This window comes from Nicotiana tabacum, chromosome 14 (genome assembly GCF_000715075.1).
Source record: "Nicotiana tabacum cultivar K326 chromosome 14, ASM71507v2, whole genome shotgun sequence".
NCBI lineage: Eukaryota > Viridiplantae > Streptophyta > Magnoliopsida > Solanales > Solanaceae > Nicotiana > Nicotiana tabacum.
Window position 1 is genome coordinate 100571416 of NC_134093.1, and position 15851 is coordinate 100587266.

Below are 15851 nucleotides of genomic sequence, written 5' to 3' on the forward strand. Positions count from 1 at the left end.
AACCACAAATTTCATGCAGATTTGAAGGCACTTAGTGTTTATATCAAACTAACAGATGCATGATATGTGTTTGTATGTAAATTTATAGCTGCTAACTTAATGTATCCCCTGATCCAAAGGTGAGCTATAATTTCGTACGGTGAAGAGGAAAGGAAAAAGTCATTGTAAAGGAAGACGTCATATATCATTTTCGTTTAAAACCTAGGTATGGTTTCTGGCACTCGTTCCTTATACCCGAAAAACTGATTCATAAGGAAAGGAGTTTACGGCCAATTCCCATATAGAAACTACTTAATCATAGTTAATTAGGATATATTCTTGTATTATTAAATTATTTAACTATAATAAGTTGATATGATTTTGGTGTAAATATGTATTTCTTCATCATATATCTTCTTAAGTAGTATCTTATGCGAACGTAACGGATAGATTGCTAATAAAGATGCTCTTGAAGATTTAGATCGAGTCACACATTCAATGTAAACATTAAAAATAAGCTTTAAGTCGTGTATTCACAAATTGATTCAGAAGAATAGATGAATATTAGGGGAAGAAACGGATAAACTATGATTAGCAATTGGCTGATCTTCTAATTGACAAATATAGACACTAAAAATATGATAAAATTTATTTGCATCTGAGTATTTACAAGATATATGAATAGTATAGCACATAGGCTTCTTTTACTTAACTACGATTAGTTAATATGCATTCTCATCTTATTAAATGTCTTAATAATGATAATCTGATATGATTTAGTGTAAGCACTCGTTAATTTGTGAAAATGAAACTGAAAGCCCAATGTTCTAACAATTTATAGTAAGAAGGGAAATATAAGTAAAGAAAAAAGAAAAAAGAAATTGCACCCGATATTTAGACCAAGCAAATAAATATGAGATATGTATCTTGTACTCCCTCTTATTTGATCGGGCACGAAATTTAAGAAAAGAGAAAAGACTTTTGAACTTATGGTGTAAAATGAGGCACATATATTTTGTGTCGCTATAAATCATTGCATAAAGGTAAATTGTTTCTAAATAAGAAAAGAGGTCATTGTTTTTGATACGGACTAAAAAGGAAATAGATTCATATAAATTGAAACGAATTGAGTATATAAACTTTCATCACTTAATTATGATTATCTAAATACTTTTATTTGTGATTCTTATAGTTTAAATTGTTAGATTGGTATAAACTTCAAATACAATTATCTATTTGTTTGGATGTTGTTACGTGTTTTTTCATAATGTATCGTATTGTATTGCACTGTATTGTATTATATTGTTTGATGAATACAATGTTTGGATAGATTGTATCGTGCGTCGTCATTTCATGATGTCATGCACCAACAATATTAACAATAAACTTGCAACATTATAAAGAAAAAATAGGATATAGAGTAGAATTATTATATAAAAAAGTAGGATAAATGATAAAATATGATTATTTAATAATGAGGAAGGGCAAGATGAGGGGAAAAAAGCAAGGAACGGACGCTTACCACACCAAATCCGTCGTTCCATAAAGTGACTTTTTATCGTTACGTAACGATGTATTTAACGATACGATACAATAAAATTTAAGTAACAATCAAAACAAATATTATATTTAAAGTAACAATACGATACAATACAATAGATAACAATCATCCAAACAAGCTGTAAATATAATTATAATAATAATAATAATGGAATAAATGATTACTAGTAATATTATGCCTCAATCTCAAGTTTTTAGATGATATCGCTTCATTAAACCGCATCCCGAGCTAGTACTATACAAAATTAATAAAATAGAAAAGCCAAAATTTAAAACGTCAGTACTCTTTGTCTTTGTTCTGCACATCTGCAACTGCACGTGATTTTGAATTTAAATTACTCCCTATATACATTCCTACATCTTTTATATAAATATATATAATTAATGATTGTAGCAGGCTATGAGGCATGTTTCCGACATTTTTACATTTTAATAATTGGTCTCTTTTGCTGGCACTGGTCAGGCATTAAAGTTCTTATGTAAAGATTACTCCAGAGAGACAAGAATAGTTTACTGAAACACATAATTCTAAAAGAGCTGTGAAATTAAATTAAAAATAAAATGAAAGTCATACAAAACACAAAGGAAGAAGTAGCAAATAATCTCAATATCTCCAAATCTTCTTTCTTTCAAATAATTTTTGTTTCCCTTTACTTGGCTTAAATAAAAGGGTGATATTTATCAAGGTAATATTAAGAACAAATAGCATTGTTACAGCCAATTGATAAACTATTTCAACGTCACAAAATGGCAATAATAACCGATGAACTCGGTCTACTGCCATGTAACTGGATTTAGTTTCTATTAAAAATGCAGGGTAAGGTTGCGTACAATAAACCCTTATGGTCCAGCTCTTCCTCGGACCCCGCGCATAGCAGGCCCTTAATGCACCGGGCTGCCATTTTAACCACAAGCTAAAATACAGATGGTCAGGTTTACTCTTGCACTTGAAGAATATCTATCTAATTTACAATAAACAGAATCTGATTCACCTAAAAAGAGCTGAAAGTGTCCGTTTGCTAGCTTTTTGTTTGCCCTTCTCAGCTGAATCCAAATTCTTCCCCTGAGAGTTATGATTTTTACTATCAAACTTCTCATTTACTTCTTCAATACTATGTTCATGCAAGGAATCATGCTTCTTTATGAACTTGTGATCTTTACTAGCCACATCTTTCATCAAAAGATTCAAATGGTTAATAGATGTCTTCTGTGACTTCTCATCATCCTTTTTCTCCTTTCCTGTTACATCACAACAGTGTAGTTTCACCTCTTCCAGCAGCATCCTTATTTCATCCTTAAACAACTGCGTACGTGTACCCTTAATTTTCTTCCTAGTTACGGTATCCCCTCTATCCAGTTCCCGACTGAGAAAATCTGTATCATCAATCAAATCTTGCTTCTTGAGAGCCATCTCCTCAGAGCGCTCAGCAGCAATGATCTTCTGCTTCTTGGTTACTGCCTCCACTAAATCACTGCATCCCTTCTGATTTAACTTTTGCTTCTCAGTTCTATTGTGTTGCAATTCATAATTTTCATCAAGCTCACTATCGTCTTCAGACACATACTCTGGCTTCATTAGCTCCACATTTCCATGGAAAGTCTCCTGGGAAACATCTTCCTCCTGTCGACCATCACCTTCAAGCAGGACATGTTTCTCCGCTTCGATCACTTCAACACCTGTGGAGACTCCTGGAACTATGGTATCAAGGATGACTTTGCCGAGAAGGAACCTTGTCTCATGCACGTGTCCTTTCCCAAGAGAATCGTAATCTATCTTGAAATTCTTCTTACTGGTTTTGAAAGATGTAACACCTTTCACCAGAATGTCAAACATAAGCTCGACATCTTTGCCCATTCTCATTGATACAAAGACCTGCAAACCAGACATCCAAAAACTCATTAAGCTAACAAAAGAGCAATTACCATTCTGATAGCCTATTAAACACTTTTCAAGTAAGAGGACACGAGAATTAAAGTCTACTGGTTCTCCTTTTTCTTCCCATTTTGTATTCAAATCAACAAAAATCGTGACTATATATACAAATAGTATTTACTTTATGGACAAGCTGAGCTGGTTTCCCAATGAATTTATTAGGTCCGTTTATGATGGAGAGGCAAGCTACAACATTTATTCCAAGTACACTAAGTCTTAAGTTTCCACAAAAGGTAGATGCAAGATACCGTGTTGTTTACGAAGTAAATGAACACCGTTACATCAGGTTCAGAGAAACAGGGATAATCACCTCCTTGTGAGTATAATGAGCTAGACTCTCAAGGTTAGGAAATCGTTGATGCGTGCCTTTAAATAAAGAGCTATTTCAAAATGTACTTAATCCTTTCCCGTCCATAGCACGCACTGCAAAAAGGTTTAGAGAGATTCTCTGTCTTGTTGTATGAATCAATTAAGTAATTCAAGGCAAGAATTACGAAATGGTTGACTTTTTCTCTAGGGAAGTCATCTACCTCCACCTCTAGGCCCTACAATGTGGGTCCTATCGTTTCATAATGACTAGGAGGTTACCACAGATTAACAAAAAGAGTTGACCAAGAGATTATAAGTCATAGATATTCAAGTCATTCCCCCATTCCCTGCTGATAAGGGGAAACCAACAGGAAACATTGTTTCGCAAACACAGGCATTCCTAGAAACTGGAGCATTCTCCTCTCCTCATTTTATATGGCAAGGCTGCTACTTGAGAGACAACTGGACTAACTCTCTGATCAAAAGCTGATTTACACATTTATCAACAGAAAATTCCAGATAGAATTATATATCAGACATTTTTCACATTTTACTATTGAAAAAGGATTAACGCAGCTTCTGCTTTCAGATAGAAAATTAGCCTATTTGACTCTTGGATGAACAGCATGAACTAACTGGGATCTTTCATAAAAGTCAAGCATAACTTCATAGCATGCTCAAATAAAGTGAAATGACAAGACTGACAAACCAGCTTGGTGTAAGCAACAGTTAGATGTAAAAATCGAAGTATGTTTACCCACCAAACCAGAGCATGGGGCTCCTGGGAACTTGGACAATGCTTCCAGGAGGCTGTCCCCGTCAGTTAAAATGTTTATAGATTTTTGGACTTGCACTGCCAGCTGTGCAACTCTTTCTGCAAGTTCATCATCTGAAATGGAGACTTGAGAATCATAGACTTCAGGTGCATACACAGCTGCAGCTTCAGAATGCTTCTCTGCAAATTTAACACCTTCCTTCCAATTTCCGTGATACAATACAGAAGCAAAAGTCAGGATGACAAGCGCATGTTGAGGATGAGTGATCAATGCCAGATGAAACGCCAAGAGTGCAACCCTGTCATGCACATCATTGAAAAGAAAACATTTGTCAAGTATCAAAGTCATAACAAGCCAGTTCTCACAACACTAGTGCAGGTTAACAATTCATCTAATAGACGACTGTCAAAAAAATTATAGCAAAGTGATCAAAAGAATAGCAAAATCCACTACTGCGACAGTAGGCAGCCAGACTATGAGCTGCAACATCTGCTGTGAAATAGAGTTAGAAACATGACTCCGAAGAATTCGCATGCTGACTGCAGTGTATGAGAAAAATTGAACTATGGGATACTCCAGAGTAAACGTGTCAAACAATGAATCTACCATGATGACCATGCAGCATGTAGAAATTTCTTCAAACCTGTAAATGTTTAAAATGCCTCTAATTTGCAATTTAAAAAACAAATAATGAAGGGAGCGACATAGATGTATTATCTAAGATGCACAAGAAAAGGTTCTATCTTGTTGTAGTTATGGAGCTTAGTTGTAGTGATGATGCCAACTTAGGCTTTTAAAGTTGGGAAGGATGCTTCTAATGGCAGTGTCCAGAAATTAAAATCAAAATATGACAAAGACAGAAGAAGATGCTTGTTTTCTGTTCACAGTGCTGCGTTACCTCCTCACTATGGAAATTCAGTAGTAGAAGAAGCTTCAATGGTTCCTTTACAGCATTTAATATAGTTGTCCTGTGGACACCTTCTAATACCCTTCTCTCTTACTTTTTTGGTGTTAGCTTCTTCTTTTTTTTGTGGTTTAGGATGTCTTGTTTAAGCTTTCACGTGGCTAGCGAATGAATGCCATTTGTTATTTACACGGATCAGGCGAAATTCAAAGTAGTTCCTACGGTTAGGGAGCTTACACTTGTCCTCCCTTTGCCAAAGAATAGCCATATAATTTCAGTGACTCAATGATTAGGATTGAAAACTTGTTTAGTTCTTTTTTTTTTTCATCAAAACTTGTTTAGTTCAAAGCATACAAAGATTAGGTATGACTACTCGTTTAGTTCAAAGCATACATAACAATCAAAAGAGAAGACTGCAAGGTCCACTGTTAGCTTAACAGCAGCAGCAGGGTTTCAGCTTAGTCAATTCTTCCTATCCACGTCAGCACTTGGGACCAAGCTAACATAATAACTCTGTTATACTGCTGCAATACTATGATAGAATTAATGGACCTTCTAATTAGACAAGTCTAGAGAGCAACATATATCAAATTACAGCTCTGAAAGCAGCAGTAGATACAATAATATCCAAAGATGAAGACCATCTCTCTCAGGGAGGAAGTGTCAGTAAAAGGACAGAGAGGGGTACTAGAAGCAAAAGCCTCATGGAGATAAAGAATCCAATCAACATATCTGAATCAGACCTCAGAATAAAAACGAAAAGAACTTGACTAATGATAAAGCTGCAGCAATGTCATGTCACGGGCACAATATTACATGTCACTAATTATTACAGGTGAGAAATGGGAACAATATTATGTCACTAATTACTGGAAGGGTGACAAAACAATCAAATGCCAAAAATGAGACGCAAAAAACCTCACTAAAATGCATGTCATAAGACCAAATGTTTTATTTGAACCCAAATAATTTATATCAACTCACCACACACTATCATGTGAAGGTTGACCGCAGGTGACAAATTGATCCAAGCTGGAAAATAGTTTCTGAAGAAAGCTGCGACTTATAAATTATATGCTTAAAACACAAGTAAAAACCAACAACAAATTAACTTTAGAAAATGAATATGCCCACACGCGCATGCACCATACACAGGAAAGAGCTGGTCTTATAAGTATTTATAGGAGCAACCAGAAGCTGTAACATGAAATTATAAGATGTAGACAACCCAGGAAGAGTTGATATCAATTAAGTGTTGGAGCAGGTATAAGGACTTATAAATTTTTTAAAGAGGAAGAAAGAGATGCAGCAAGAAAGAGCATACCATCAGCATCACAGAACTGTCACCCGATTGTTCGCAAGCCTGTTGAGCAAGGTACGCTCCCTGTAAATGATACACATGCACATTAGGCTATTTCCACCATTCTAAGGTGTATCATTTTGTCAGCAAGCCAAAATGAGATGCAGCAATGTGGACATACATGAAATGGCAACACAATCTCAAGTATATTGTATCTCTGAAGTAAAGAAAGAGAAGGCGCCGCAGCCCCATATGACATCATATAATTTAGTTCCATCCTTATTCTAGCCTGCAAAAAAAAAAAATAGAAAAATTAGTGAGCACGGAGCATATGACGTAGAGAGTTCCCTTAAAAGAGTAGGAGCTTTATAAGTTTCAGGGATGTCCAACAATGAGAAGGGACAAATAGGAAAGAGAAAGCCGATTGAGAAAAGATGATGTGAATTACTAAGCCACATAAATGGCTTATCCAAAAGTCATTGTATACCTTGGACAAGCTCATGATGGATGATGAGAATTCATCCATCCAATCTTCTATCTCCTTTGTAAAGGATAAGCTAAGACGAGCAGCCAATCTCAAGCCGCGCAAAATTCTCGCTGAGAAAAAAGAAAAGCCAAGATTAGTTCCATCACATTAACAATTAGGGTTAAATTCATGTAATCCCCATCTATTCTTGAATTCAACAATGTCAACCCCATTCTACTTTTAGTTACACTTAATCCCAAGCTTTCTTAACTTCACATTTTGCCAAATTGATTAGCAGTAAAACAGTAAAACCCCGTCTGTTCTTTTCTAACAAGGAGAATGGCTGTAAACTCTTCAAACCTCATGGTACCCCATGTTTATACCTTGTGTTCCACCTTCCTCTCACTTGAGCTACAAGAACACTACTAATCCATTTAGCAAGAATTATTGCCCCGTTCCACCCTCAAACAAGCACGCTACTTTCCCTCTTCCCCTCTGCCAGCCAAAGCAGGCAGAAGCAGCACAGTCACCCTCCTTCTCCCAATACTACAATCATCCTTCCCCAAACATTCTGCTCCTTCCTCATGTGGTAAACCTTATAATCCCCTCTCTTCGCGCTCAAATATAACCCCTCTCGTCATGCTTAACTTTGACACCATGGGACCTCCTACTTCATCGCCTTGTAAAAGAATTATTTCTCCATCTCTTCACCTAATTGTCCCCTTTAAACGATTGCCTTTCTAAGACCAACTCAATCTCCCACAATCACTTTAAATACAATCAAAAAACATTAACAACTAGGTACTCGACATTCAACTTTAACAATGTTTTCATAAATTCTATAATACTAGTGCCCCCTCTTCGCGCTAAAATATAACCCCTCTCGTCATGCTTAACTTTGACACCATGGGACCTCCCACTTCATTGCCTGTTAAGAGAATGATCCCTCCATTTCTTCACTTAATTGTCCCCTTTAAGCGACTGCCCTTCTAAGACCAACTCAATCTCCCACAATCATTTTGAATACAATCAAAAACCATTAACAGCTAGGTACTCGACATTCAACTTCGACAATGTTTTCATAAGTTTTCTAATACTAATATAGTAGTGCTGCAAATAATTATAGAAATAATGCAGTCGCAAGGGAACTTAAAAGTACACCAATGGAAGGTTTGGATATGGGCAATTGGTTATTGCACGAAGAGGGGAGCTAGGAGAATCATGGAAATGAACAGCTAAGGGGTTAAGAGTATTGCTGGAATAAAGAGACCATATTTCTAGAATTAAGACCAAGTGTTTGCAGAATCTTTTCTTATGGTGTAAGGGTAGTCTTATTGGCAGCACAAACGAGTATATGGATTTCTTGGACTTGCTAGGAGGCAGACAGTAGATGTAATCTTTATGTTCTTTATGTTCTGATCTGCATTCCCTTTGTTATTCTACTACGTGTACCATGTTGGTACATTCTATCAATAAAACTTTTACCATTTCAAATAAAAAAAATTATCCCGTGGAAATCTCATGATCCAATTATGAAATTGTTTGGAGCGTTTAAAAAATTAAAGATCTATGTTTTTAAGCGTGCTAAAAAACTGTTTAGGGGGTGCATAAGCGAGTTATGGATGAAAGGGATGCAATCACTTTAACCAAATAAAATAGTAATGCTTCCCTCCAAAATTGAATGTTTAACTTTGTTTAGTTATTTACTTATCAAAAAAAACTTTGTTTAGTTATTAAGAAAAGAAGTTGACAATGTCTACGTTTTGATTTGTAAGGAATAAGTAAGATAAACAAATACAAAAATAAAATACATATTCAATTCGGGATGTAAGGAGCATGAACTAAGTCTTAATTCATGACAAATTCTTAAATAACTGCACCTACCACAATCCTCTCCAAACGACAAGTGAGCGGGTACTAAAGTCCGCAGCTGAATTCATATCAAAATAAAACTTTTTAAATCCCAACACATCAAAGTAACTATTTTGCATTACATACTTGAAGATAAATTTTTGATAAAGTACATACATGAAGATAATAACCTCACCTTTAAGGATCTTAGGTCCTGCATTGCGTTAACATAATCATAGATTCTATTCACCAACGGATTGAAAAATAAGCTGTTTCCATGATATTAGAAAAATTAATAATGAGTTAAATAGCACCCACAAACTCAATAATTTAAGTATCCAATCAATCACCATAACGAAAACATATCAACCCACAGGCCATAGCTTTTGAACTGCAGAAAAAGCATGTTTAATTTGGCCCAACATTCTCTAATATGTAAAATGCTTTGTTTCATGGAACTAGAAAAGAAAAAAAAAGCGTAAGTTACCATGTATGCTACATATGGCATAACAGGTAGATATAATTCATATTGACTTTGTGGAGGACTTTCCATAGAAAGATACTGATAAAGACATCAGTTTAACGTATAACGCAGAGAATAGCAATTTGAGATTTTAAAAAGAATTGATCGTTTATGAGATTACATAATTTTGTTTAGCAGAATCCTATCAACACCAAATAAATTGCTTAGTTTAGCTTCCCAAAATGCTATAATGTTCTGAAACAACTGTCAATTCACATCTCACAGCACTCCATTGTAACAACTGGGCAATTACACCAATATTTGAGAAAACATTAACCAGGTCCCTCGCACTAGCATAGGGTTTAATATCTTCAGTTTTTTGCCTTTTTTCTGAATCCGCTTGCAAATGCTAAGGATGACTGATTCTAGTGAACTAAATAAAGCATCTAGAGCTTTGCCAACAACTTGTGGAGGTGCAACTACAATTAAATAACTGATCAGGCTGACTTATTCTCTCTTCTTGCAGCTCACAACCCTCCAAGAAAAGGAGCAACAGACATTTCCAACTTCTTAGTCATAGCTCTGGAAACCGCTAACAGTTTTCTCTCATCTTTCCTCATCCAAAAAGATGAAATGTAGAAACCACTTGGATAGATGAGAGTGAAACCCTGTTACAATTCTTAGAATCTTTTGTATGGATAGTCAGGGTTTTTTCTTTTTTGCTTCTTTGGCTCTCTTTTTGCATGTTATCACATCATTTAGAAAGTGCTGGATTTTGACACAATAATACTTACCATTTATCAAAAAAGAAACCACTGAATAATTCTATTCATTAATCCATGCTAAACTGAGTTATGAGTAGTCATCAAGGATCCCACATGGTGTAATCAAATGCAGCATAGCACTACCTTCAACAAGTAGAATTCCAGTTTCAGCAAACTGAAAATAATGGTGTTTAAAAAAAACACAAATTCTCACTTCATCAAAAAACACAAATTCTGGTTTTTGGGAAACATGAGTTTTATAAATACCAAAAATCATCTAAGCCTAATTTATGGCAAACTAATTCTTTGCAAAATCAACCCACCTCTTCCACTCTGACTCCTCAACTTTCAACCATTTTCCTTAAAAATCTAGAAAGAACTAAAGTTACTTCATTTGAAAAGTATATGATCGTCGCTTAATCCAATAATCCATGTTACTTTACTAGTTTATTCCACATTTTACATAAGATATGTGTCCTAATAATGATCCAAGGTCTGAGTGATAGTTTCATAAATTCTTGGGTGAATTTTTTGTTGTTAAAACATTTAGTCCGAATATAATATTTCTAGAAAACAGTATTTGAAATTAAGAAAAGTGCACAATTTTTTCCCAAAGTTGTTTTCCATACCACCTAATTAGGGCCACAACACGGAGAAATCAAGCATGGAGGTGCCACAGCACACAGAACTTCCCTCTACATAACTGCCACCTCTTGCTACAATCAATTCCTCCACATTTTGGTCAAAATTAAAGATTGTTCTGCACTCATTGCCTTTTCTATGGATTATTAAGCATATAATCAACACCAGTACCAAAAATAAAAGGGAAATGCATGAACTGAGCAACAAATTTGGATGTTATGTGTTAAATTCTCCTTTTTTTTACCGGGTTGGCAGTCTCTATACCTATTCAGTTAGGATTGGTGTAACTGAAACCTAAGCTTTAGCAACCAAAATTAAGTTCCCAACAGCAATAAAACTTACAACATTTCCTATGCCTTCTTTTCCCAGGAGAAGTCCACAGAACAAAAATTAGCTTTTAGCTTGTCCACTTAGAAAAATACAAAACAGAAAGATACCTGTTAATAGTGAAATCTCTGTGCATGGAATTCTTCCAGAGAACGAAATCTTTCTGATCACATCCCTTAGGCATTTTAGGAACAAAGAGTTCCTCTTCCTTTTCAGCATTCTTTGCCACAGTATCAAAACTTGATACCTGCAGTTAGTGTAAGTAAAATTACTTCAATAGTTTTGATTGTAAAAAGGGTTTTCAGATCTCTAATTTATCTCTTACTAGACTAAAACAAAAGGAAATTTTCCTGTCGTCTGGATACCAAATCAATGTTCTTCCGAGAATGTTGTGATCAAAATGGTAAATTTACACATCAAATGTGACTTGCAACTCAAGCACTTCTCAATTCTCCAAGCATTTAGTTGAACAGTTCTGAATTTTTCACTTAAGGTAAAATATACTCCCTCCTTTACAATTTATGTGAACCTATTTGACTGGGTACGGAGTTTAAGAAGAAAATGAAGACTTTTAAAACTTGTAGTCCTAAACAAGCCATAACATTTGTGTGGCTATAATTCTTTTGAAACTTGTGGTGTTAAACATGCCAAAGTATTTGTGTGACTATAAAAGCTTCTCATTGAGGGTAAAATTGAAAGTTTAAGTTAAATTATTTTCAAATTTAGAAAGAGGTCATTCTTTTGGAACGGACAAAAGAGAAAGGTTCACATAAGCTGGAACCGGGGGAGTATATATTTGTCGGAACAGCATAATGTGTACAATGTGAAATTGTGTTTGCGCAAGCCCAAAAAGGTAGCACATTTGGTATCCCAAAGGAGTTGCACCAACCTCAATAACAGATCCTTTGACATGTACTCTACATATCGGAAACCTTTGTCCAACTATTTGGGAACGACGAAATTGCTTTTTTATCTGCAAGACGTACAATAGCATAAATGTTTGAGCCCAACTATGAGTAACTGAACCCTAATATAAATGTCTCATAACAAGGTGATGATTCTGAATGCATCAAGAACCTGTGGAAGTCTTGCATTTGTGATTATATCAAAGTCTTTTGGTATTCTATTGAGAATTAGATCTCTGACACATCCACCAACCAAGTATGCTTCAAACCCTGTGTATTGCAATTTGGTCAAAGGCTAACTTTCAAAAAACGAGAGTAAAAAGAAAAGAATAGGTATGATCATACAAGAAAGAAAGACATGCAAATGAAGTTGTACTGGACAAGGGTGAAAAAAGCATAGGGGTCTTTTATCCAAATAAATTATTAGGTCATGTTAAAGTGTGTCTAGATTCACATGTCTAGACTCAATGAACTTGAATAGATGAATATTCAACTAATTGGTTAACACCGCTCAACCACTACTGCTCCCTTCCATTACATGCATCTGGAGTAATAGAAAAATACCAGAATATGTGTTTCCAGTCCTTATGCAGAAAGAAGTAAAAAAAATTGAAGGTTATTCTAGAATTTTCCTACTTTTCTCAGAAGGTTCCAGAATAGTCCTACAAAATTGTAAGAGAACAATCACTTACCCTTACTGTAAGTGTAGACTATTACTTACCCTAAGTTAAGACTCCTAAGAGCCCCACTTGTATAACATCAATAATCATCTCAATAAGATCTTTTCTCTTATTTTTGCTTGCTTCAAAGCAACATACAAGAGGAATCCTTGTAAAATTCCTTGATTTTTGATATTCTTAATTATGAAATAATCATTAAGAATATCTTGATGTTTAGTCATCAAGAATATTCTACCCAAATATTTTCTTGACTCTCAACAGGCCTCCTCAATCTCAAGTAGGTGAAACAACTTGAGTATGTTTATTTTGAGAAAAGGGATAATAAAAAAATCACTTGACTAGCAAACAGTCACGAAAATCATATTATTGGAATAGGGAACAATCACTGAAATGAAAAGCAAAGCTGAAAATCTTTTTTCCGGAAAGTCGTTGGTAATTGCACAGCGGAAAAAAGTGTTTCTTATTGTTAGAACATTGTATATAGACAGAATACTGTACAAAGCACACTTACTGGCAACAGATTTATAGGGATTTGTAGGAGTTAGCTACCTTAGTTAGAATCCTCTTCCCATTTATTTAAACCACTGATTCTTTGAGTAATAGACATTGGAAACTCCTCCAGTACCTTTTTATTTTACATGGTATCAGTCGCATTGGTATATCCTTATTGTCCTTCTAGTTATTTATGTTGACGATATTATCATTACAAGAGATGATTGTGCAGGGATTTCTTCTTTCAAATTGTTCTTGCACACTAAGTCTCATACTAGAGGCTTGGCTCTCACTCCAGTTTGCTTTCAAACTTGTCATTTGTAAAGCAAACATCTTTCAAACTGACAAGTTTGAAATCACATAGTTCTGGAAACACGTGCTCTGGAAGACAGATCAGAAGCATGCAAAGAAAGGATTGAATGCAACAAAAAGTATCACCTTCACTCTGCAAAATCTTCAGAACAACCCACGCAGATGGTGGTATCATTGATCTACTTATCCCAAAGTTCCTTGAGTCCAACTTCCTCCATTTTGAGAAGTCAATTTGACCTGCATCATAATCATCACATATCATAATTCAACTGTAACTCCCACAAATAATATTTTTCATCCAATCACATGTTTGTTGCATTGTCTCTCCTACACAATCTTTTCCAGCTTGGTCTCTCCTACCCAATGAAAAACAGACAAGCAGAAAAGAAACCCACTTTTGTTTTCTTTTGAACAAGAATTTGTTCTAAAGGTTTATGGAACTTAAGCAAACAAGAAACTAAGAGAGAGAAAATATACACTCAACAGTCACTATGACTGAATCCCAAATTAACTGGATAAATCCTATGTATGCACTCTGCTTTATTCAGGTTTTTCACTACTAATTTGTACACAAAGTATAAACCTACCGCAACCTTCCGTCCAGGGGCAGATGCACAGTAGAAGCTACAGGTTTGGCCGAATACATTAGCTTTGGCTTAGACCTGGGGTACGCGTTAAGAAATCTACTAAATATATACAAATATTAAATTTCGAACCCATTAATTCAAATAGTGAGTGGGTTCAGTGGCATCCCAAACCCAAAAGTTCAAATCTTGGATCCGGCTCTGCATCCATCTTCATTTATCCAAGCTTGGACGCTTTGCCAAGCTCAGAGAAGTAGAGGTACAGCAAGAAAAGAAGTTTTTAAAAGAAAATAAGCAAAAGAAAAGTTGGGCACAAGCAGAAGCTTCAAAATGCACTAAAGCAATATAATTACCTGTCTCGATCACGGACTCAGTACCCGTATTAGCAGAAACCTGAGACTGACTTTCGTATTCAGCAAATGTATGTTTAAATTTCTGAAACACATAATTCTATATTAGTGCTATAAACTGTTCGACAATATGCCTGAAAGAAAAAGTAGCATGCAGAAGAACCAGATATGAGATATCCAAGTGGTACCTGCAAGGATACAAGGGATTTGAGACGCGAGAATAAAGCATTGTCTCTAGTCAGCTTTGATATCGCGGCCATTCAACTTAAAAAACTCTATACCACCAACGGAGGAAGACAAGGGTAAGCGGTCATTTCAGACGTGAGACCGCGCTTCTTTGGCTCTGTCCTGAGATATATGCAATGCCCCTGTTTGGCCAAGCTTTTACCAGCCAAAAGCACTTCTTTTTTTTTTTCAAAAGAAGTTTTTTTTAAAAAAAAAAAGTTAAAATGTTTGGCCGAGCTAAAAAAAATACTTTTGAGTAGAACCAGAAACATTTTTGAAAAAGTAGAAAAAGTAGTTTCTCTATAAAAAGCACTTTCTTGAAAAGCATTTTTGAGAAAAATACACTTAGAAGCAGTTTTTAAAATCTTGGTCAAACACTAATTGCTGGTCAGAAGTGCTTTTTAAGTAAATTAGCTAAACACAAACTGATTCTCACCAAAAGTACTTTTGAAAAAAAATACTTTTCAAAATAAGCTGATTTTTGAAGCTTGGCCAAACGGGTTATTTATTAGGTCACATAGCAACTAGAAATTTGAATATGAAAATTAGGGATTAATAGTCTACTCACTTTTACTTGTCCACGGTACTAAAAATATATTTTTGCTTTTACTTATCTATTTTAGCAAATCAATAGAAAAAAAAATTATTTTAACTTTATCATTAACTACTCATTCCCCAAATTATTTCTCAATACTTTTTGAAATGCTATTATTATCATAAATTATAACAAAAAATGTATTTCATTTATTACTTCTCAGGGAGGCGTAAAAGTACACAGTAGTTAAACTTTTTCCTTTTTTTTAAGAACCTATCATTCTCGAGGATTAGTGACACATAGTTAGAAAATCAGGGAATTACGCTACTATCAGTATCTGTTATGTATATCTTGAATATTCTACTAGATAATTCTCTAATAAGTACATTTATTGTGTATTTTTTATGTATATTAGAGTTATATAATATTGGTACCACTCCTTATAGAATTTTAAAATTTGCAGTTACAGATTTGTACTTTGGGGAGCATATTAC

General features: G+C 34.9%; 1 protein-coding gene across 1 annotated transcript; it reads right to left on the bottom strand.

Moving 5' to 3' along the window:
- Nucleotides 1-2271: 2271 nt before the first annotated feature.
- LOC107761486 (uncharacterized) lies at nucleotides 2272-14973 on the bottom strand. Its single transcript, XM_016579702.2, has 14 exons — nucleotides 14786-14973; nucleotides 14601-14682; nucleotides 13790-13900; nucleotides 12352-12449; nucleotides 12164-12247; nucleotides 11385-11521; nucleotides 9275-9347; nucleotides 9112-9157; nucleotides 7249-7358; nucleotides 6943-7050; nucleotides 6786-6845; nucleotides 6446-6507; nucleotides 4543-4855; nucleotides 2272-3412 (listed from the first exon to the last, which is right to left on the bottom strand). Exons 1-14 carry the CDS (start codon nucleotides 14855-14857, stop codon nucleotides 2528-2530), a joined length of 2241 nt encoding a protein of 746 aa, XP_016435188.1. The 5' UTR covers nucleotides 14858-14973; the 3' UTR covers nucleotides 2272-2527.
- Between the last annotated feature and the right edge of the window lie 878 nt (nucleotides 14974-15851).